This window comes from Chiloscyllium punctatum, chromosome 9 (assembly GCF_047496795.1).
Source record: "Chiloscyllium punctatum isolate Juve2018m chromosome 9, sChiPun1.3, whole genome shotgun sequence".
Taxonomy (NCBI): domain Eukaryota; kingdom Metazoa; phylum Chordata; class Chondrichthyes; order Orectolobiformes; family Hemiscylliidae; genus Chiloscyllium; species Chiloscyllium punctatum.
This window is the reverse complement of record NC_092747.1, coordinates 15,227,488-15,252,530: the sequence shown is the minus strand read 5'-3', so window position 1 is coordinate 15,252,530 and position 25,043 is coordinate 15,227,488. Positions and strand designations below refer to the sequence as shown.

At 42.7% G+C, this 25,043-nt stretch overlaps 1 protein-coding gene across 2 annotated transcripts in view; it reads right to left on the bottom strand.

Moving 5' to 3' along the window:
• The window catches only part of dhrsx (dehydrogenase/reductase (SDR family) X-linked), a 284,000-nt gene that overhangs the window by 70,897 nt on the left and 188,060 nt on the right, over positions 1 to 25,043 (bottom strand). For both annotated transcript variants that reach the window (XM_072576905.1, XM_072576904.1), the window contains one exon: positions 14,114 to 14,215. In XM_072576905.1, coding sequence (XP_072433006.1) covers positions 14,114 to 14,215 — 102 coding nt within the window. The remainder of the gene's footprint in view (positions 1 to 14,113; positions 14,216 to 25,043) is intronic.

The following is a 25,043-nucleotide window of genomic DNA, read 5'->3' as shown; positions in this document are numbered from 1 at the left end:
TAGATAAGATGCAGAGCTGGGCTGAAAAGTGACAAATGGAGTTTAATATGGAAAAGTGTGAGGTCACTCACTTCGGAAGAAGTAACAGGAATGCAGAGTACTGGGCTAATTATAAAATTCTTTGCAATGTAGAAGCACAATGAGATCTCGGTGTCCTGGTGCATGAATCCCTGAAAGTTGCCACCCAGATTGATAGGGTTGGGAGAAAGTGAAGACTGCAGATGGTAGAGATTAGAGTTGAGAGTGTGGAGCTGGAAAAGCACACCAGGTCAGGCAGCATCCAAGGAGCAGGAGAATCAATGTTTCGGGCATAAGCCCTTCATCAGAATGAAGGACTTATGCCCGAAATGTTGATTCTCTTGCTCCTCGGATGCTGCCTGACCTGCTGTGCTTTTCCAACATCACACTCTCGAAGCTGATAGGGTTGTTAAGAAGGCATATGGTGTGTTGGTGTTTATTGGTAGGGGGATTGAGTTTCAGAGCCACAAGGTCATGCTTCAGCTGTACAAAACACTGATAAGGCCACACCTGGAGTATTGCCTACAGTTCTGGTCACCGCATTTTAGGAAGGATATGGAAGCTTTGGAAAGGGTTCAGAGGAGACTTACTAAGACGTTGTCTGGTATGGAAGGAAGGTCTTACGAGGAAAGGCTGAGGGAACTGAGGCTGTTTTCATTAGAGAGAAAAGAAAGGCGAGAGGTGATTTAATAGAGACGTATAAGATAATCAGAGGGTTAGATGGACAGTGAGAGCCTTTTTCCTCAGATGATGAAGGCTAACACGAGGAGACATAGCTTTAAAGCGAGGGGTGATAAATTTAGGACAGATATTAGGGGTAGTTTCTTCACTCAGAGAGTAGTAGAAACGTGGAATGCCCTGCCTGCAACAGTAGTAGACTCGCCCAGATTAAAGGCATTTAAATGGGCATTGGGCATAGATATGGATAATAATGGAACGGTGTAGGTTAGATGGGCATCAGATTATTTTCACAGGTCAGCGTAACATTGAAGGCTGAAGGGTCTGTACTGTGCTGTAAAGTTGTATGTTCTATAAATTTCTCCAGTCATTGCGCACATCTCCGATGTCTGTGTGTGGTAGCAGCTGGAGAAACCTGAAATAACTGTCAGCATGGCATTGGCAAACATGGAACCTCAGAGGGGCTGCTGGACTACGCCTGATGAAGGGCTTTTGCCCGAAACGTCGATTCTCCTGCTCCTCGGATACTGCATAACCTGCTGTGCTTTTGCAGCACCACACTCTCAACTCTAATCTCCAGCATCTGCAGTCCTCACTTTCACCTGTCAGACTATGCAGCTGAGACAGAACATGACTGAATCGTCTGAATATGAACTCAGCACAGTACCCAAAAATTGGCAGATTATTTTGTTGATTATTTCACTTGGGGAAATTCAGCTGTTGCTCCGTTTCTCATCCTCCTTTCAGTATGATGGATGTTATCAGCTTGGTAAAGATGGTCGTCAAAATTGGGTCGAACCCAACTTCAGTGCTTGTCTCCACATGGGCGGTCAGCTGCCCTGTATTCCCAAGAGATATGTCGTCATGCAATGCAGGAGTTTCTAATTATGATTTTTTTTGGGGTGTCCTTGTACTACTTTTACTGATCACCTTGGTATCGTTTGATCCGAGACAGTACTTCATAGAATCCCTATAGTGTGGAAGCAGGCCATTCAGCCCATTGAGTCCACAGCGACCTGCCAAAGAGCATCCCACCCAGACCCACCCCCCTACTCTATAGCCCTACATTTCCCATGGCTAATCCACCTAACCTACATATCACTGGACACAATGGACAATTTTACCATGGCCAATCCACCCTAATCTACACATTGTTGGACTGTGGGAGGAAACCAGAGCATCCGAGGAAAACCCACACAGAAATGGGGAGAGACTGGTATCAAATCTGTATCCTTGGCGCTATGAAGCAGCAGTGTTAACCACTGAGCCACCAAGCCACCATATTGACCTTGGGGAACCTGCAATCATCAATGCATGAGATGTAGTTGAATGTCCTGGAGGGCACGCTCCATGTTGTTGAATCCAGTATGGAGGGCTTAGTGATTTTGGTCCTGCATTCAAATTCTCATGATGGACCTTGGGTGTCTTCAGTGGGAACACTTTGAATTGCCACCGAAGGAAGACTCAGGTTCATTGCCCCAAAGCAAGGTGGTATGGAGAATGGCCTGGATGTGTTGAATGAAGGTTTCTAAATCATACTTCCTCCATCTCAGAAATTCTTACTACATTGTAAAGTGCTTTGGGAAGCCCTAAGTACATAAAAGGCACTATCAAGGCACAAGACTTGCTGGGCCTTTAAGCAGGTTATAGTAGAAAGAGGGGAGCAGTTTGCATTTGTCACATAAAACCTACAATAGGCTGGTTTGGTAATTTATAGCATGAATAATCTGACAGCAATGCTGAAAACTGCCTCAGTGTTAGAAGTGTCAAATTAAAGGGAAGTGGGACTTTAATCAATCAGATTTTAGAGCTGGTTAACCCGATTAAGAAATTGAAGACAAGCACACTATAATTTGAAATTGTGATGGGGTAATAAAGACAAGTTGACTCTGTGTTTAATAAACAGTGCTACAAAATCATTAGTAATACGGCTTAATATCTCATTGTAAATTCAATTAATGACATTTTCTGCACATACTGACAGTAACAAACATTTTACTCCAGGGACTGCAAATACAGCAAACATTGTTAGGGCCTGGTGTGGTGATCGATTGACTGGCAGCTGAGTCACAGAATGAGGATGTTTATTGAAGTTACGTTTTGTCATCTCTCACAATGATCAAATGTTAGCAAGCAGCCGTTCAAAGGTCGCCCACTTTGTCATCACCAGAATGCCAGTGTCTGTACCAGGCTGTGTCCAATGAATGTACTCAAACGATGGCAGATTATTGGACTGGAATAAGCAAGGTGACTTTTTACTGTGCAATTCTGGGCTCCCTCCTTATGTGTGTTGAGAAACTTGAAAGGATTCAGAAAAGATTTACAAGGATATTACCAGGGTTGGAGGGTTGGAACTATAGGGAGAGGCTGAATAGGCTGGGGCTGTTTCCCTGGAACAGAGAAGGCTGAGGGGTGACCTTACAGAGGTTTATAAAATCATGAGGGACATGGATAGGATAAATAGACAAGGTCTTTTCCCTTGGGTGGGGGAGTCGAGAAGTAGAGGGCAAAGGTTTAAGGCGAGAGGGGAAAAATTTAAAAGGGAGCAAATGAGCAACCTTTTCACGCAGAGTGTGGTGCATGTATGGAATGTGCTGCCAGAGGAAGTGTTCTGGATTAGTGGTGCTGGAAGAGCACAGCAGTTCAGGCAGCATCCAAGTAGCTTCGAAATTGACGTTTCGGGCAAAAGCCCTTCATCAGGAATAAAGGCAGTGAGCCTGAAGCGTGGAGAGATAAGCTAGAGGAAGGTGGGGGTGGGGAGAAAGTAGCATAGAGTACAATGGGTGAGTGGGGGAGGGGATGAAGGTGATAGGTCAAGGAGGAGAGGGTGGAGTGGATAGGTGGAAAAGAAGTTAGGCAGGTAGGACAAGTCCGGACAAGTTATGGGGACAGTTACTGAGCTGGGGTCCCCACCCCTCCAACCGTAATAAGGACAGAACACCCCTGGTGCTCACCTTCCACCCTACCAACCTTCGCATAAACAAAATCATCCGCCGACATTTCCGCCACCTCCAAACAGACCCCACTACCAGGGATATATTTCCCTCCCCACCCCTTTCCGCCTTCCGCAAAGACCGTTCCCTCCGCGACTACCTGGTCAGGTCCACCCCCCCAAACAACCCACCCTCCAATCCTGGCACTTTCCCCTGCCACCGCAGGAACTGTAAAACCTGCGCCCACACCTCCTCCCTCACCTCTATCCAAGGCCCTAAAGGAGACTTCCACATCCATCAAAGTTTTACTTGCACATCCACTAATATCATTTATTGTATCCGTTGCTCCCGATGCGGTCTCCTCTACATTGGGGAGACTGGGCGCCTCCTAGCAGAGCGCTTTAGGGAACATCTCCGGGACACCTGCACCAATCAACCACACCAGCCCGTGGCTCAACATTTCAACTCCCCCTCCCACTCTGCCGAGGACATGGAGGTCCTGGGCCTCCTTCACCGCCGCTCCCTCACCACCAGACGCCTGGAGGAAGAACGCCTCATCTTCCGCCTCGGAACACTTCAACCCCAAGGCATCAATGTGGACTTCAACAGTTTCCTCATTTCCCCTTCCCCCACCTCACCCAAGTTCTAAACTTCCAGCTCAGTAACTGTCTCCATGACCTGTCCGGACTTGTCCTACCTGCCTAACTTCTTTTCCACCTATCCACTCCACCCTCTCCTCCCTGACCTATCACCTTCATCCCCTCCCCCACACACCCATTGTACTCTATGCTACTTTCTCCCCACCCCCACCCTTCTCTAGCTTATCTCTCCACGCTTCAGGCTCACTGCCTTTATTCCTGATGAAGGGCTTTTGCCCGAAACGTCGATTTCGAAGCTACTTGGATGCTGCCTGAACTGCTGTGCTCTTCCAGCACCACTAATCCAGAATCTGGTTTCCAGCATCTGCAGTCATTGTTTTTACCGTGCCAGAGGAAGTGGTAGAGGCAGGTACAATTACAACATTTAAAAGGCATCTGGATGGGGTTATGATTGGAAGGGTTTAGATGGACAATGGGCCAAGTGCTGGAAAATGCAGCGAGATTGGGTTAGGATACCTGGTCAGCATGGACGAGTTGAACCAAATGGTCTGTTTCCATACTGTACATCTCTATGACTCTATGATATTAAGTGTTTGCAGTAGAACAGAATCTGAAGCTATGAAGCAAGCACGAAAAAACCGTTATGTCTTTTCTAGTTTATGTAATATTAGTATATGGCTGATTAGTTTTTCAAAGACGCTGTTTCTAAAAGAGGCAGGTTGAGTAATGGTGATGGGAGATGGCAGGGAAAGTCATGTTGAAATTCCAATTGTTCTTTAATAACAATGTTCATTTGGTAGGTCAGTGGCCAGTGCAAGCAACATGGTGTGACAAATACCAGACAACCCATTCAATAATTGATGCCTGTCTTCAATGTTTTGCAAAGCATACTGACCCATATAAAGTGAATCCAGTGTGGCTCCTTGGTAATGCTATCTTCTGTGAATTTCTTTTTGTGAATGGCTGTTTGAAACATAATCTTCTGTATAGCACATTGACAACCATGGGAGAAAATACATTAACATGAATGGAATAAGGCTAGTCATGTTTCTATGCTCCTTCTCTTTTTTTTGATCCTCGATATTTTCAGTTTCTGTGTGTTTCAGCCTACATTTGCATGTGAGCCCAAGATCTCTCTGTTCCTAGGTGTTTTCTCTTGTTCTGATAATTAGGTATACATTTGCTGTGAGTCAGAACAATGAACAGATGATGCTTTTCACATTATCTCAGCTTGGTTCCGTCTCTCAGACCCAAATGATGTCAGGATAATAAAATACTAATGGTTGCTAAAGGTCCAAACATGTCACCCAGGTTCTGCACTGGGACACCAGAGTTTCTGTTCCAGTCAGTGGTATCATGAAATCATAGAATTCCTACAGTATGGAAGCAGGCCATTTGGCCCAATAAGTCCGAACCAACCCTCCAAAGAACACCCCATCCAGACTTAACTCCCTACCCTATTCCTGGAACCCTGCATTTCCTATGGCTAATCCACCTAGCCCGCACATCCCTTGACACCACGTGACAATTTAACATGGCCAATCCACCTAGACTGCACACCTTTGGACTGTGGAAGGAAACCAGTGCGCCTGGAGGAGACCCACACATACAGGGGGAGAATGTGCAAATTCCACACAGGCTGAGATTGGAATCGAACCTAGTCCTTGACGCTGTGAGGCACGAATGTTAACCACCGAGTCACTGTGCTTCAGGAGGTAGGGAGATCCATAGTGACTTTTACATCCTCTGGCGATCCTATCAACAAGATGCTTTAAGGCCCATGTTTTGAACAGTTTAAGATAAAGCAACATATACCCCTGTAGTATGGTCTCTGCAGATATGCACCCCCACCCAGCCCCTTCCTCCTGCTCTCTCATGTTCACTTGGCTTGTCCCCTTAGTCCTCAAGAGGAGTGAAACTCCTCTGAAAGCAATTAGAAACAGTGCACGAGCAGTTACCCAACCCAGCATGTACCACTGTTTGGCTTACAAGTGAAAGATCATGATTCTGGCTAAGGAAAGACATGTTTTGTCAATGCATTTCACCTTGCACTCATCTGGACTATTCACAAGAATATTAATTTGGGGGTAAAGCACCATTTATACTGAATGACAGTGCCAACTGATCTTAAGTTTTTCCCTCTAAATTGGTATTCTTGCAAATCCTGATAAATGCCAGACCAAATACTTCAAAAGTGTGGGGTTTTTTTCAGTATTAAATATGCTAGGGACTGCCAAGCAATTAGGTAAAGATCTGTTGTAGAAGAGAGTAAACAGACCAAGAAAATGGCCACAATTAATCAGTCAAATGAAAGGACAGACTCACAGCTAACCTCTTTATAATGAATGAGAACTTTAAAAAATTCAGCGCAAGGATTGTTGTTTGTTATCAGCATGAGTTGCAGGATGAGCTTCTGACGTGGCAAGGAAATGCAGGAGCATCTCAATTTCAAAGTTAGGTCAAACAAACATGGGATCCGTGTTGGGATTTATTTGGAGATTTTGTCGCTGTGAAGCCTAATGAGTGTTCTTGCTGTATCTTGCCAAACTTTCCTTTTTAATTACAGACTTGCCCCTATGGTATCTCCCAAATCCAATTCCTACTACATACCGTAGCAGGGACAACTCAGCAAACAGCAGATATCTGAGGTGAAAAATGTGTGCTGGAAAAGCACAGCAGGTCAGGCAGCATCCGAGGAGCAGGAGAATTTGACATTTCCCTCATAGCCCTTCATCGGGCTTATGCCTGAAATGTCGATTCTCTTGAGCCTTGGATGCTGCCTGACCTGCTGTGTTTTCCAGTTCCACACTTTTTGACTCTGATCTCCAGCATCTGCAGTCCTCGCTTTCTCCCACACAGCAGCTATCTGCCAAAAGACTAGCATCCCTTGCACTGTAAGCCCATGGTGCATCTGGACAAGTACTGTCAGTCCAGAAATGCCCTGTGCAGTTCCGGACGTTTCTGTCCCAGATGTGACAGACATAGGACAATTGCTGCCCTGCTTTGCAGGTAGGGTCCCAGAGGTCCTACTGGAAGGGGTGGTGCTGATGCAGGACTTCTTCCTCCTCCTCGAGGACTAGCAGGACACACCATGACACCAGAACACAGCAGCCTGATCAGAGGTTACCACCTGGCTTCAATCAGTCTCAGCCATCTGAAGGAATGGCCAGCACTATAGGAAGAAGGTCAATGTCCTTCTCCATTCCACAGGATAGGTTCTGCCATCTTCTCTCTGAAAATTGACATTTCCTCTATCACTGCTACTGTGCCCATGTCTCACCAAGGTTCACACACACTCACTCTTGCCTGCAACATCTTCCCTCACTCGCAGTCACCCACCCCAACAGGTCACAGCACTGACACAATACCGGCATGCCTTCTACACTTCCCTTTCACCCTCCAACTGCAAAAAAATGCAATAGCTATGCAACCAACTTTCATCTCCCATGCATCATTTCTGGAGGAAAACAGTCCACAATAGGGCAGAAAAACTCAAGGTGGGTGGTGTGCCGCCCATCATTTGCTTACTCAGCCTTTCTGAGGAGAGAATCCTGACTCTGAAGTCCTAAAGCTTGGTCTGGACCAGTATCAGCAATTCAATTTTACTTACTGTATCAGGAACTCCTGGGTGAAGGCTATCCCCCTTGTCTCTACTGTGGTGTGCTGATGACTAAGGCAGTTTCCTGGTTTTGTGTCAGCACAGCAGTTGTACGAGCTGGATAACTTTGGCTGAGGGGAAAAGTGAAAAAAGGCAAGGCAGCATAGAATCCCAACAGTGCTGAAGAGGCCATTCAGCCCATCGAGTTTGCACCAACTCTCCGAAGAGCATACCACCCAGGCACGGCCCCCACTTTATCCCCATGACCCCAATTTCCCATGGCTAACCCACCACCTAGCCTACACATCCCTGGACACGATGGACAATTTTACCATGGCCAATCCATCTAACCTGCACACCTGTGGGAGAAAACCAGCGTGTCTAAAAGAAACTCAGGCAGACACAGGGAGAATGTGCAAGCTCCACAGAGTCACCTAAGGGTCATGTCAAACTCATGTCCCTGGCGCTCTGAGGCAACAGTGATGACCACTGAGCCACTGCGCCGCCAGTGATTCTACGAGTACCTAAATGACTGAGTGCAGTGAGAGCAATCAAAGAGCTCGGAGATGCAGCCATGTCCAGTCCATGAAGTAGGTGCGTGTCACTACATCAGAATTATGATTACAGCTGCCAGTGCAGCCTAAGACACAACACTGAAGTACAGAAGCAGACTGGCAATATGCCATCAGGGTTCTTAGAGGCTGGTACATGTTGAATGCTAATGTCCATAGGAGTGCGTGTGGCCTGTGCCCATGGATTGTGCCTTGAGATACTGGTGCCCAATTTACAATATGGACATCATTCAGAGCAAGTGGTGAGCTGAATCTAACAGGTCCTCGATCTGGGCTCCCTCCTGGTTTTTCCCAAAGTCGAGCTTATTTAGCAAGCTTGGTAAGGTGGGAATTTTTAGCAAGTGAATTGGGTCATAAACAAAGAGGTTTAAACAAGTGTCAATCCTCATCAATTTTCAAATCACTGGTGCCTAGCAAGAATCTCACCATGCTGTTTATGAAAAGCATAAAAAGCTGATGTGAGTTGTTCCCATTTAGTTAAATGGATTTCATTATGGGTTAGTTGATATTAGCAATAGCCCAAAATTAAACATCACTACACATTCTGAACCTGGTGAGCACTAACAGTTAGAGCTTCTTGGGTTTGTTTCATTCAGTAATGGATTTGATAAGAAATGATGGGTACACAGTGGTTCAATGGCTAGCACTGTGGACTTATAACGCCAGGGACACGGGTTTAATTCCAGCCCTGGGTGACTACATGGAGTTGCACGTTCTCCCAATCTCTGCATGACCAAAATGCTTCATGCTTGTCAGCCTAATTTCTTCACACTGCATACATCTGACATATGACAATAATGGTTGCTATTAATTTTACCTTCAACCTTCGAGAATCGATCTGGATGTAAAAAGGAAGTTTGTGAAAGAATACATCTTGCAAGATGACAGGTCAATGAGCAAGGAATCTTAAGGGACTGACAGATTGCTTTGAGTTCTGGATAGCAACGAAGGCAAGAGACTTTACAATTATTGGCTTTGAAAGTGATCCCATGACATGACTGAAATATCAATTTCTTTTCTGACTATTCCACCAACCATAAACTTTGACAAAACAGCTCTTAACTGCAACTCAGTGGATGGATACGTGTGAAGACCGTTCACAATCTGATCATTTTAAGCAGCAATTAAATGTCCTGGGATTGGGAACTCAGAGGTGATTTTCAATTTCTCTGCAAAATGAGGTCAAAGCACAAATTCAATTCTGGTGCCAGCTAAAGTTACTCAATTTGCTCTTTGGCTGAGGCATGGTGACCTTCAGGTTAAAACGCTACCAATCATCACTCTCAAAATCAGAGAGCAGACTTATTGTCCTCTGGGATGATGGCAACTTTATCTTACTTTTACCCATATAGTAGTGAATCAAAATCAAGGTGGTGTCCTTGACTTACAGGGCTGTTCTCATTCCATCATCATCTTAACTTTGTCCTTCTATTGTTTGGCCTAGTCATTAATACTTTGGAACATCTAAAGCCCTCTCCTTAATGATTTCAGGTTTCAGAACACATTGCATCCTTTTCACAGAGCTATTCAATTTATCCTCCACTCTGCAATGTCCCTACAGCCTTAACTTTTTCTTTTCCAGACATACAGATCCATAATCTACACTAGATAGACTCGCAACATAGAATTACAACGGAAGTACCTGACATATCTCACATTAAGGGGCTGCACATTTAAGACATAGAGGAGGAGGAATTTGTTGTAAAAGTTCTTCCCTTTACTTTAAGGCTGTGAATCAAGGGTTATTAGGTGAAAAGGCAGGAAAGTGAAGTTTAGGATGAATAGATCAGCCACGATCTCATTGAATGGCAAAACAGACTCAATGGGCTAAGTGGCCTACTTTTCTTCCTAAGCCAATGGATTTCTGAATACTAATGACATTGAGGGACAGGGGGATAGGGGGATAAATGACAAATACATCAATGATCAGCCTGGTCTCTTTGAATGCTGAAGCAGGCTTGATGGATCGAATGACCTAATCCAGCTCCTATTTTCAATGTTTAAATGTACAATTCCCTTTCGAACTTTGGTAAATCTTCTTTCACCTACCTTTCAAACAGAGCATAACAAACGCAAACACTGAAAAAGATAACATTAACATTGTCCTTTTTACAATACATTCTGCAAATATCCCTTCCTCCCTCAAACTGCTTAGTTTATTTTTAAAATCTTTTATCTGCTTGTGCTTTGACCTTCCCTTTTATAATATTTGCATTTTGCTGCATATTTTATTTCTGTTTTATCCCTTCAGCTCTGCCAGCTCATCTCTCTGTTAATTCACTCAATGTCTTCCTTGTGGATGTTCTTTCTTCCAAACATCTTTATGTCAGGAATAATCTCAGATTACATCACCTCTGTGTTCAACATTAAACTAAAACACACAAAACAGAAAAAAACATAAATTGCTGTTTCAATCTACATGACTCTCCCTGATCCCAACATATTTATTTTTCATTTTGGAATTTGTTCTAATTCTTAGCTTGATTGTTACATTAAATTTGAAGAAAATCTGGCCAGTGTGGATTCAGCCATACAGAAAAGTAAGCCATAGCTTTAATACTTGGTTTACACTAGGATCAATAGAAACAGAAAGAATTTGCGATGATTTGGACTATTTCATGATCTCAAGATGTTCAAATCCTTTTTCCAGTCCTTCCTGAAGAAGGGCTCATGCCCGAAACATCGATTCTCCTGCTCCTTGGATGCTGCCTGACCTGCTGCGCTTTTCCAGCAACACATTTTCAGCTCTGATCTCCAGCATCTACAGTCCTCACTTTCTCCTCCTTTTTCCAGTCAGCCTTGTTTTGATGGATAGTTATTGTCACAATCTGGGAAACACACAGCAAGGTTCCACAAACAGCAACGACATGATGACTGGATCATCAATTTCATTGCTGTTCATTGAGAGCTAAATAATGGCCTGTATCACCCTTACTCTTTTTTGAATAAAGGTATCGGATCTTTTACCGTATGACCATAAGACATAGGAGTAGAAGTAGACCAATCAGCCCATCTAGCCTGCTCTGCCATTCAATGAGATCATGGCTGATCCAATAATCCTCAGCTCCACTATCCTGCCTTTTCGCCTCTTGATTCCCATACTGATTAAAATCTATCACAGCTTTAAGTATAATTAACCACTCAGACTCTACAGCCCTATGTAGTAAAGAATTCCAAAGATTTAATACCTTCAGAGAGAATGAATTCCTCTTAATCTCATACGAACTGGGAAACCCCTTACTCTGAGATCAGTAGTTAGTACTGTTGCCTCACAGCGCCAGAAACCCAATTTCGATTCCAGCCTTGGGAGACTGTCTACGTGGAGTTTGCACATTCTCCCTGTGTCAGTGTAGGTTTCCTCCGAGTTTCCTCCCACAGTTCAATGATGTGCAGGTTAGGTGGATTGGCTGTGCTAAATTGTCTTTAGCATCCAGGGATGTGCAGAGTAGATGGATTAGCCATGGGAAATGCAGGGTTACAGGGATAGAATGGGAGGGGGCAGGGGAGATTCTCTTTGGAGAGTCGGGTGTGAACTCAATGGGCCAAATGGTGTCTTTCCACATTGTAGGGATTCTATGGAATCTATGAGACTATGACCCTCTGGTGCACACTGAAAGACCTGTGGACTTGCCCAGAAGGCGAAACAACCTTACCAAAGACATTGATCTGTATCAAGAAAGGCAGTCGCCCCAGTACTGAATCTTTGGTGAGGTCAGGGACATCCCATCTGAAAGATGGCACTTCTAACATTGCAGCACTCCATTAATCCTGCACTGAATTACCTGCTAGATTATATGTCCAAGTCTCTGGAAGGAACTTGAACCTAAAGTTAACTGACTTAAGGAGGGGAGAATGCTCCAACTGAGCCAAAGCTGGCACAGCAGCTAGATTCTTCCCAGCAACTTCATCCATAGATGCCTAGCAGACAAACAATGCGACGAGGGGATGCCACAACCCAACACACTAGCCACACTACCTGATATAAAAAATGTCTCGGAACTAACAGCCAGACATCAAATTCATGACAGTCCATAAACCGGCAGCCAGGCTCAGACAACAACTCACCAAACCAAAAGACCCAGTATGCGCAAGACTAACATGACTTACAAAATTCCATGCAGAAAGTGCATGAAACATTACACAGGACAAACAGGCAGACAACTAGCAATCCACATCCACCAATACCAACTAGCCATTAAACGCCACGACCAGCTGTCCCTGGTAAACATACACACAGATTACAAGGAAATTTAACTAGGACAACACAACAACAATAAGGTTAAGCTAAATAGAGGACAGCCAGAGAATTTCTAGAAGCATGACACTCATCCACGGACTCCATCAACAGACACATAGACCTAGACCCAACATATCAAACATTACAACAAACTACTGGAACTGGCAACTGGAAGTAACAGGAACAAAACCAAATAAATTCCAGAAGACACAGTACAGCAGTGCTTCACAGGAGGCTCCAAAGCACTGAAGATGTCACCGAGTCAGGGGACAAAAACATCGACAAATCAACTCCCCAGCTCAGCGAACATATCCACTACTATGACAACAACTAGCTGGCAATGCAATCAAATCTGCAAATCTGCATCTAATATTTCTGTGCTGTAGCACTTCAGTTAGCAAGCACCATTCTCCCTTTCCCCAATTTCAATCAACAATTTACATCTGACGTCTTTTCCCCAACTCTGCCATATCAATGAGAAACTCAGCAGACTGTAAAACATTTCACAGTTCAGTACCACATGGAAAAGATTCTTGTACATTCAAATGTTCCTCACCACCAACAATGTAACACAAATTGAATATTCAGCAAGCATGTTTTCATATCAACAAAACAAAGATACAAAGTACTTATAATATTTTTGACAGAATAATTTTTTAGTTTACTTCCCGGCTCCTTTTGGATGACAGGGGATTTGTGGTTTTTCTGTACTATTTGTGTTAAAAGAAATGACCGTTGTGCTGACTTCCACTGCCTTATTTCCTAAATGGGTAGTGAGATCAAGGAGAAATGAAAGGAATGCTACGAGGAGAATGCGGGTAAGTGGAGTTGAAATGCCCATCAGCCATGATTGAATGCCGGAGTGGACTCGATGGGCCAAATGGCCTTACTTCCACTCCTATATCTTATTGTCTTATGGTCTTATGGAAATTAATACAATATGTCCTTCACAAAGACAGGACACTAATTGCAATGGATACATGGATAGAACCAGGAAGAATCGATAAAATTCAGATAGAATGAGGTTAGAAAAAAAGGGAAAAAGTGGTAATGGAGGAATACAGAGTGACAGAAGGAAAGTAGACATTTTCAATTTTGGTGCAAAATTGTCTTTTTTGATGTTAAACATATGACTAAAATTATAGCTCTATCTGTGTTCTGATATTTCAGCAATGTGTATGGTTTCTGAAATATTAAAAGCAAAAACCAAATCAGTTATTCCATCTTTGTGTGAAGTTGCAAACAGTCTAAATATTAAACATGCATGATTTTAAAATGGCTCACATTGAGTAGTGAGGTTTCATTGCAATAAACAGCTCGGTCACTGCTGCAGTACCCACATTATAACAAGTGCATGATCTAGACTTTTTCAAAGTTTAAAATAATAGTTCTACATACAGATATGCAGATTCTTTACTGGTAACCCCAAGACTATGAATTATGAATCTGTAGTGTGAGCAAAAATAATTAAAACTCACCATTATTTACCAAAACATGGAGTAAGAGGTTCTTTGCTTTGAAGTTTTGGACAAACTGCCGAATGGAGTGCATTGAAGCAAGCTCTAGGAACATAAACTCCACTGGAGGAAGAAAGGGGGAAAAAGATCCATTATTAAATTGTTGCTAATTACAAATTCTATCCATGGATAGAAGAAACTTTTCACAAGCAGACGTATTTGATATGTAAATGTTATCAACAGTCCCAAAGACTGAACATGTCAAGGTCATCAAACCTACAACTCTGATGAAGAGTCATCTAGACTCAAAACATTAGCTTGCTCTCTCTCCATGATGCTGCTTGACCCACTGTAATTTCCAGCATTTGTTCTTGTATTGCTAAATACTGATTTTCTTTTGTTTAGGTTATAGGGAAAGCATTTTGATCAATATCCAATATATAAAAGAAACCACTCCCACCCAATAAGACAATTGGGATAATAACCAGCAGTTTCTGTTTAGGATAGATCTGGGGCTAGACTTTCCACTTTTTATCATTTCTCAATGAACAGTATCATGATAGTCAAAACTTGTAAGATGCAAGCTTGTCTCATGTTGGAGAAGCACACCATATTACCTATTAAATTAATATTGATATTAAATTAAATAAGATGAAATCTCAGCGGGCTTTGTAGTGCTGACTGATGAAAGATTAGCCAGGGCTTTGAAATAGTGGCACAGATCTATTATGTTCAGTCCAAGAGGGCAAATGAAGCCTTGCAGGAATGAATAATCCAAAGGTAGCATCTTCAACACTCCCTCAGTACGATACTGGAATGTTAGTCTTAATATATGCTCCCGTCCTAGAATGAGATTTGAACTCACAACCTTCTCACAGGTGAGAGCGTTACCAACTGAACAGTGGCCAATCTCATGAGGAAATATACATGTGCAGTATACTATGAGGAAGTATACATGTGCAGTATATCATGAGGAAGTATACATGAACACTTCCATACTCTTTCATGATGGCACATAGGCAACTACAGATGAGCATTTAAGGCTCAAATTCCATGTCACTTTAAACAGTGAGTTATGGAGCTAGTAAATAGTGCTGAATTTAACACCACCCAAATGCAAATACAATATTAGACAATAGCCTGAGATACTGCATTTATTTTCTTTGGTTGTGCAGAGCAGAACATAAATATTATCTATACCACTAAAAGAAAAATCAGCATATTGTGTTCACAAACTGGGCCACAAAATGCCCCATAGTTGAAGGCAGGAGTTAATTTGGCTTCCTTGTATTATTAGCAACATCTAACATGCAATAGAAAAAGGCTGTGCAAAGAAAAAAAATTGCTAAAGAATTTATTTTAAAAAAAAGAAATCTCTGGTGGCTTTGTTCAGAATTAATCAGATGATAAGCTGCTTTGCACTGACAAGAGCACAATGCCAAGTAACCACACAGATTATTCAAAGGCTGAAGCAAAGCTGTAATTAATCTGGCCTGTTTAATTTGCAGTCGATGATTGTTGGGTATTTGTAAAACAGAAATATCCAATGCCAGCATTTCTTTCTCTTCATCTTTTCTTAAATTTTTCACATTTTGAAATGTGGTGAAAAATGCCAGCTGTAAGATTTTAACTCAAGGTTATATTTTTAGAAAGAGGATTTGGACTTGTCATTGTATTTTTGAAAGATTTCTACATTTTTCATCCAGTGACTTCTCTTTGGCATTTAAAGGTCGGAATTTGGAAGTTTTTGCAAATAATGTTAACTTAGTTTCACTCTTCATAGATGTAGCCTTACCTGGAATTTTCTACTTTTTCCTACTGTAGTGCAGATTTGTAACACCGGTAGCATTTCGCTTGCAATGACATTTCATTCACTGCCATTTCTCATTCAAGAACATGTAAAGGTCCTGCTCCTCATTCCAAGAGCATTTCATTTGGCTCTTTATTTCACTTGTTAATCTTCATTGCTTTCAGTTTCCCTTCTCTTTCTCTTTGATCAGTTAAAACCTATTACATCCCAAGCATTTTTTTCAGTTCTGATGGGAAGTCACGAGTCTGAAACAGTAACTCTGCTTCTTTCTCCATGGTGACTGCCTGACTGCTAAGCCTTTTCTGTTTTTATTTCATATTTTCAGAACCAGCAGTATATTGTTTGTGTGGAAGTTGTGCCAAGTATGGCTATGTTATTACACGTGTAATCTAGGCAATGAACTATTTAAGAATTTATTTAATTCATTTGTGGGACTTGGACATCGCTGGCTGGCCAGCATTGATAGCCCAACCCTATTTGCCCTTGAGAAGTTGGTGGTGAGCTGCCTTCTTGAATCGCTGCAGTCCACTTGCTGTGGGTTGACCTGCAATACTGGGAGGGAGGGAATTCCAGGAGTTTGACCCAACGACTGTGAAGGAATGGCGATATATCTCCAAGTCAGGGTGGGAGTGGCTTGGAGGGGACCTTGCAGGTGGTGGTGTTTCCAAGTATCTGCTGCCCTTGTCGTTCTAGGTGGAAGTGGTTGTGGGTTTTTCATTGAAGGTGCTGTCTAAGGATCTTCGGTAAATTTCTGCAGTGTATCTTGTAAATAGGACACACTGCTGCTACTGTGCGCTGGTGGTGGTGGATTGAATGTTTGTGGATGTGGTGCCAATCAAGTGGGTTGCTTTGTCCTGGATGGTGTCAAGCTTCTTAAGTGTTGTTGGAACAGCACCAATCCAGGCAAGTTGGGAGTATTCCATCACACTCCTTACTTGTGCCTTGTAGATGGTGAATAGACTTTGGGGTGTCAGGAGGTGAATTACTTGCTGCAGTATTCCTAGCCCCTGACCTGTTCTTGTAGCCACTGTGTTTATGTGCTGAATCAGTTGAGTTTCTGGTCAATGGTATCCCCAAAGATATTGGCATTGGGGGATTCAGGGCTGGTAATACCGTTGAATGTCAAGCGGCGGTAGTTAGAATATCTCTTGTTGGTGATGGACTGGCATTTGTGTGGCACAAATGTTATTTGCCACTTGTCGGCCCAAGCCTGGATATTGTCCAGATCTTGTTGCATCTGAGCACGGACTGCTTCTGCTGAACACTGTGCAATCATTGGCGAACATCCCCAGTTCTGACCTTATGACAGAGGGATGGTCATTGATGAAGCAGCTGAAGATTGCTGGGCCTAGGACACTACCCTGAGGGATTCGTGCAGAGATGTCCTGGAGCTGAGATGACTGACACTTCACGACCACAGCCAATATATATAAACTTATTTAAAGAATAAAAAGCAGACAATAGTCAGTCAAATTGCCATTAAAAAAAACTCAACTGGTTCAGTTGTGTCCTTCAGGCATTCTTATTGTGAGACGCCAGCCTCACAGCCAATGTGGGTTTGGAGTCATATGCACTCTTTCGACCAACTTGCCCATGCCAACCAGATATCCTAATCTGAACTAGCCACATTTGCCTGCATTTGACCAATATCCCTCTAAACTTCTCCTGTCCATGTACCTGTGCAAATGACATTTAAATATTGTAATTGTAGCCACCTCTACCACTTCCTCTGGCAGCTTGTTCCATAAAGGCACCACCCTCAGTCCCCTCTCACTTTATACCTATGCCGTCTAGTTTTGGATGCCCTTACCTTAGAGAAAAGATCTTGGCTATTCACCCCTCAGGATTTTAAAAGCTTCTATAAAATCACCCCTCAGCCTCCTACGCTCAAGGGAAAAAAAAATCCCAGACTATCTAGCCTTTCCTTATAACCTAAACTTCCAGTCTCGGTAATGTCCTTGTAAATCCAGTTTTGCACACTCTCCAGTTTAATAACAGCCTTCCTACAGCAGGGCAACCAGACTTGCATGCAATACTCCAAAGTTAGTCGAGAGTGTGGTGCTGGAAAAGCAGAGCAGGTCAAGCAGCATCCAGGAGCAGGAGAATCGACATTTCAGGCAAAAGCCCTTCATCAGGAATGAGGCTTGTGCCACAAGCGTCATTCCTGATGAAAGGCTTTTGCCTGAAACATTGATTCTCCTGCTCCTTGGATGCTGCCTGACCTGCTGTGGTATTCCAGCACCACATTCTTGACTCAGATCTCCAGCATCTGCAGTCCTCACTTTCTCCTAGTACTCCAAATGTAGCCTGACCAATGTCTTGTACAGCTCTAACATCCCAACCCCTATACTCAATGCTATGACCGATGAAGGAAAGCATGCCAAATGCCTTCTTCACCACTCTGGCTCCCTGTGACACCACTTTCAAGGAACAATGTACCTGAACCGCTAGGTCTCCCTGTTCGACAACACTCCCCACAGCCCGACCATTAATTAACTAAGTTTGTCTGACCAAAATGCAACACCTTGCATTTATCTGAATTAAACTCCATCTGCCATACCTTGGCCCACTGGCCCAGCTGATCAAGATCCATGGTTTTTTTATGATAACCTTCTTATACCACAATACCACTAACTTTGACGTCATCCACAAACTTACTAACCATGCTTTGAATATTCTCCTCAAAATTGTTATATAAATGATGAACAATAGTGGTGCCAGCACCGATCCATGTGGCACATCGCTAGTCATAGACCTCCAGTCTCAACAACAACCCTTTACCACTACCCTAGGTCTCCTACCGTCAAGCCAATTTGGTATGAATTTGGCTAGCTCTCCATGGAATCTATTTGACCTAACCTTATTAACCAGCCTACAATGTGGAATCTTGCTGAAGGCCTTGTTAAAGTCCATGCAGACGTTTACTGTTCTGCCTTTACCTATCTTCATAATCACTTCTTCAAAAAACTCAAATTTGTGAGATACAATTTGTCACGCACAAAGCCATCTAGGCTATCCCCAATCAATCCTTGTATTTCCAAACGTACATAGATCCTGTCTCTCAGAATCCCCTCCAAGAATGTACATTAGGCCCAGTGGTCTGTAGTTCCCTGGCTTTTCAATGCAAACTTTCTGAAATAATGGCACAACATTGGCCACCATCCAGCTCACCCATAACTATCCACGATACAACTATCTCTGCTAGGGGTTTCTCAACCGCTTCCTTAGCTTCTCACGATGTCCTGGGATGCACTTGATCAGGTCCTGGGATTTAGCTACCTTTACGCATTTTAAGACCTCTAGAACCTCCTCCTTCGTAATATGGACTCTTTTCAAGACATCTCTATTTATTCCCCTGAGTTCTCTACCTTCTATGTCTTTCTCCATATATTAATTTATGATCTCACCTGTCTCCTGTGGTTCCACATATGGCCGGCCTTGTTGACATTTAAAGGGCCCTATTCGCTTCCTAGTTACTTTTTTGCCATTAATATACTTGTAGAATCTCTTTGGATTCTCCTTTACTCTATCTACCAAAGGTGTCTCGTATCCCCTTTTGGCTGTCTTGATTTTCCTACACTCCTCAAGGGATTCCCAGCTGTGTATACCTGGAATATACCTCCTTCCTTTTCTTGACTAGAGCCTCAATCTCCCTATTCATCCATTGTCCCCTACTCTTGCCAGCCATGCCCTTCACACTAACAGGAACATGCTGGCCCTGAACTCTCATTATCTCACTTGTGAAAGCTTCCCACTTGCCAGACATCCCTTTGCCTAAAAACAATCTCCCCCAATCAACTTTTTTACAGGTCCTATCTAATATCTTCAAAGTTGACCTTGCCCCACTTTAGAACTTTAACTTTGTATCAGGTCTATCTTTTCCATAACTACTTTGAACCTAATAGAATTGTGGTCACTGGTCCCAAAGTGCTCCCCCACTAACAGTCACTTGCTCTGCCTTATTTCCAAAGAGGAGGTCGAGTTTGCCTCTTCATTATTAGGGCCATCTACATATTGATTGAGAAAATTTTTCTGAACACACTTAACAAATTCCTCCCCATCCAAGCCCTTAACATTATGGCAGTCCCAGTCTTTGTTTGGGGCAAGTTAAAATCTGCTAGTATTAGACCTCTATTATTCTTACATCTATCTGTTTTCATTGCAAACTTTGAAAACATATTTGTTCCTCAATTTCCCACTGACTATTGGGGGAGCTTATAGTACAATCCCATCAAAGTGATCACCTCCTTCTTATTTCTCAGTTCCACACATATGGATGATCCCTCAAGAATATCCTCTCTAAGTACTGCCGTGATACTTCCCCTAATCAAAAAGAGCATTTCCCCTCCTCTCTTGCCTCCTCTTCTATCCTTCCTATAACATCTGTATCCCGGAACATTGAGCTGCCGTCCTGCCCTTCCCTCAGCCATGTTTCTGTAATAGCTATGATCCCAGTGCCATGTTCCCATCAATGCTCTGAGTTCATCTGCCTTACCTTTCAGGTCTCTTGCATTGAAATGAATATAGTTCAATTTGTCAGCCTTCCCTCGGTCCCTGCCATGGTCTTGCCTGCCTTGTCTATTTAACATGCTCTCTTTAATGTCTGCACCATCCTCAACTTTCTCTCTTATTTCACTAATGCTTAGGGTCCCTCATCCTTGCCAGATTAGTTTAAAAACTCCCAAATAGCTCTTGCAAATCTCCCCGCCAGGATACTGATCCTCTCCAGTTCAGGTGCAACCCTTCCCTCTTTTACAGGTCGTTTCTGCCCCAGAAGAGATCCCAATGATCCAAAAATCTGAATCCCTGAACCAGCTCTTCAGCTACACATTCATCGGCTCTAGTCCTAACTACCCCCTGAAATGGTCTAGGAAACAATTCAGAAACAACCCAAAATGAATAAACAAAATAGAAATAACCTCATAACAATACGTAGACAGAAAACAACTACTTTCTCTTGAGTTTTCACCTTCTATCTCCTGCCCTGACTGCACAGGCTACCTTACTCTTTTAAAGAAGAGAACTGCAAAATGATGGTGTTGCTCTATCTGATGCAGAGTTCCCATGACAAAAAAAACAGATTATTATTCTCAGTGAGTAGTTTAACTGCAGATATCGTCATCACTGACAGGGCCAGCACATACACAACAGTTTCCTTCTGTGTCATACATTTTCCATAATTTCTGCTCTGACTCACTATCTCCAGATGTGCAATTGCTAGTGGAGCAGGGTGAGTTGTGAACTCTGGGTAGGAACACTGGTTGATATCTCAGCGCCTTACTAGCTCTGAGACCAACATACTGTTTTCGATGGAAATGTGCCAACTACATACAGGCTGAGAATACGTGCCTTGGAGAGTTGCAGAGTTGAAAAATGTGATGCTGAAAAAACTCAGCAGGCCAGGCAGCATCCGAGGAGCAGGAGAATCGACGTTTCGGGCATAAGCCCTCCTTCAGGAAGGGCTTATGCCCGAAACGTCGATTCTCCTGCTCCTCGGGTGCTGCCTGGCCTGCTGAGTTTTTCCAGCATCACATTTTTCAACTCTGGTCTCCAGCATCTGCAGTCCTCACTTTCCCCTTGGAGAGTTGCAATCCAACTCACTTGATGCTACATCACAAGCAATGGATTTGCCTAGTAGGTCATTGAAAGAGCTCTGATCAATATATCTATTACAGTCCTTTCAAGTATATATTCTAATCATGATGGCTGATTATTTCATTACAAAATTCCTCTGTTATCTTACTACAGTGTGGAACCAAGACTGACAAACAACATTGACCTTTTTTGAGAACTCTGGCCAGGTTCACCATTCACAAGTAATAATTACATCAGGTTGTGAGTCCAATGCTTTCCTTTGCTTGATTTGTATGACTGGCTGAAGTTCTGTTTGTTAAATCAGTTGTAACCAGAATAAAGGATCATTGCATTAACTGACTAACATGTCTGAGTGATTTCTATCAGTACTGAGGTCCAACAACATCTCTAAAATATTAACAAATTGGGCTATAAGATGGAAATTCGTTTATCTCCAGGATAGCAGCAGACATAGAGCTACTGGAGAGAATCGTGATTAAGGTTTTACTCCTAAAAAGGATAATTATAAAACTCTCTTTAATTGCACATATTTAACGATCAAAAATGTGATACCAAAATTACTGCTGGCTTAATTTAGTTTATTTTATCCCTTAATTATAGGTCAAATTGCAGACTTTCGTGGTTGAGTATTAAGGCTGGAGCTTAAGTTATAGGATGGAAAATGACTCTGTTATTACAAAGTGTATCTTAATGCCTAAAACACACAATTCTGAACTGAATGCTTTTAGCCACCTGGTTGATTAAAGAATTGTTTCCTCTAGATTGCTTGATAGAGTGCATGATTGTAATATTCCAATCTCAGATGAATTAATGATATTTCTAATATTTCAGCATTTTGGGAGCAATGATTATTTATTGTTCTATTATATATATTCTCTACGATTCACAAGAATCTTTATGAGAGTTGGAGTTTCATTTCTTGCAAGAACTTACAAGATGGAAGCAGCAGTCGACCAGACAGTCCAGAACGGCTCAAGGGGCTATCATAAGACCGTAAGATATAGGAGTATAATTAGGCCATTTGCCCATTCAGTTCTGCTCCACCATTCGATCATGACTGATACACTTCTTAATCCCATTCTCTTGCCTTCTCTCCATAACCTTCGATCCCCTTACTAATCAAGAACCTATCTATCTCTGTCACAATACTTAGACTCCACAGCCCTCTGGGGCAATGAGTTCCACAGATTCACCACCCTCTGCCAGAAGAATTCCCTCCTCATCTCAATTCTAAAGAGTCATCCCTTCACTCTGAGGCTGTGTCCTTGGGTCCTGGTCTTCCCTACCAGTGGAAATATCTTTTCCACATCCACTCTATCCAGAACTCTCAATATTCAAGATTCAAAATAAGTTTCAAAGAGATTGCCCCCTTATCCTTCTAAACTCCATTGAATACAGGCCCAGAGTCCTCAAACACTCTTTATATGACAAGCCCTGCATCCCGGGATCATTCTTACAAATCTCCTCTGCACCCCCTCCAATGCCAACACATTCTTCCTTAAAAGTGAGAGCCAAATTTGCACACAATACCCCAAATACATCCTTACCAGAGCCGTGTAGAACCTCAGCAATATACCTCTGCTCTTGTATTCCAGGTCCCTTGAAATTAATGCTAACATTACATTTGCCTTTCTTGCCCTAAGAGAATCCTAAACTAGGACTTTGTGCTTCAGATTTCTGAAGCCTTTCTCCATTTAGAAAACAGTCTGAACTTCTACTCTTCCAACTAAAGTGAGTGACCTCACACTTTCCCACATTATATTCCATCTGCCACTTCTTTGCCCACACTCTTAGCTTGTCAAACTCCTTCTGCAGCCTCCTCACTTCCTCAACACTACCTGTCCCTGCACCTATTTTTGCGTCATATGCAAGGACAGCAACAATGCCTTCAGTTGCTTCATCCAGGTCATTAATGTACAACATGAACATTTGTGATCTCAACAGTGACCCTTGTGGAACTCCACTTGTCATCGGCTGCCATCCAGAAGACTTCTTTAATCTCACTGTCTGCCTTCCACCAGCCAGGTGCAGAGTGAGGACTGCAGATGCTGGAGATCAGAGTCTAGATTAGAGTGGTGCTGGAAAAGCACAGCAGCTCAGGCAGCTGTCTGAACTGCTGTGCTTTTCCAGTACCACTTCTACCAGCCAGCCAATCCTCTCTCCTTGCCCTTAATACCATGGGCTTTATCCTAACTAACATCCTCCTGTGCAGCACCTTGTCAAAGGCAATGATTACGTGTGATCATTGACCTCAGATCCACTTTCCTGCGTACTCCCCATATCTGTTGATCTCCAAAGAGATCAAAAATATGTCTATTGCAACCTTAAATAAACTTAAGGATGTAGCATTCACAATTCTCTGGAGTTGACAATCCAAAGATTTACAGTCCTTTGACTGGAGAAATTTATCCCAATGTCAGTCCTGAATAATCATCCCCTAATCCTGACACTCTGCCCTATGTTTAAATTCCCCAGACTGACGGACAACTTCTCAATACGTATCTTCCAGGCCCTTTCAGAATCTTGTGCATTTCAATAGGATCACTTTCCACTCTTTAGGCCTGCACAGAACATAGACCCAAGCTCATGCATCTCTAATCACAGGGCAACCGGCTAATCCCAGGAAGCAATATATCCAAAATATAGACTTCCTTAAATATGGAAGCTAAGATGGCAGACAATATTCAAGGTGTGGTCTCACCAAAACCCTTGGAAAATGCTGCAAGATTTTCCAGTACCTTGACTGCAAAACCCTAGCAATAAAAGCCAATATGCCATTTGACTTTTGAATTGCTTGTGATAGCAGTAGGCTGATTTTCTGTGTTCTTTATGCTTGTATGTCCAAGTCCCTTCCAAATTTCATGCCCTTTCACAAATGCTGTATTTTTCCATTCTCACTTACAAAGAAAATAAATCAGCACCTCCCCATACGATACACCAACTGCCACCTTATGTTTATAACCAATCAATATGCAGTCGGGTTGCACAATATGAGGATAAAATAGATGTGTGATAACTTCCTGATCCCCATTCACAGAGGTCCCAAACCTGCAATCAATGAAGACTATGAATTTATCCCGTAGCTTTAAATATATGAAAATTTCATTGATGCTAAAATTGATAAGTTGAATACAGATTTTGGTAATGCCTGTTTCTGTTAAGGCTTATTTTGTCCCATCAGTCCGCAGCTGAAATGAACAAAGAACTAACTAGAAAGTACATTACAAGAATTTTCTTCTAGTTATATAGAAGGTAAGATCTGATTGTCCACAGTATTCAGTCCATAAAAACAGGTTTTTTGGTCCTTGCTGTGATGACTTGTCATCGCCTATGTTCAGGGATTCCCCTCAGAATCACTTTCACCAAACGTTTCTTTTCGGTTTAACAGTTTTTTTGTCTTGTTGACTTTTGCTGAGGTACAGTCCCTTGTGAGAAAATGCCATTTGGGCAAAGTCTGCACAATGTCATGAAGCAGAACCTCATCCCTTCAACATGAAGACACTTCATACAAAATATGACAATGAGTCATATTTTGTCACATTTTGT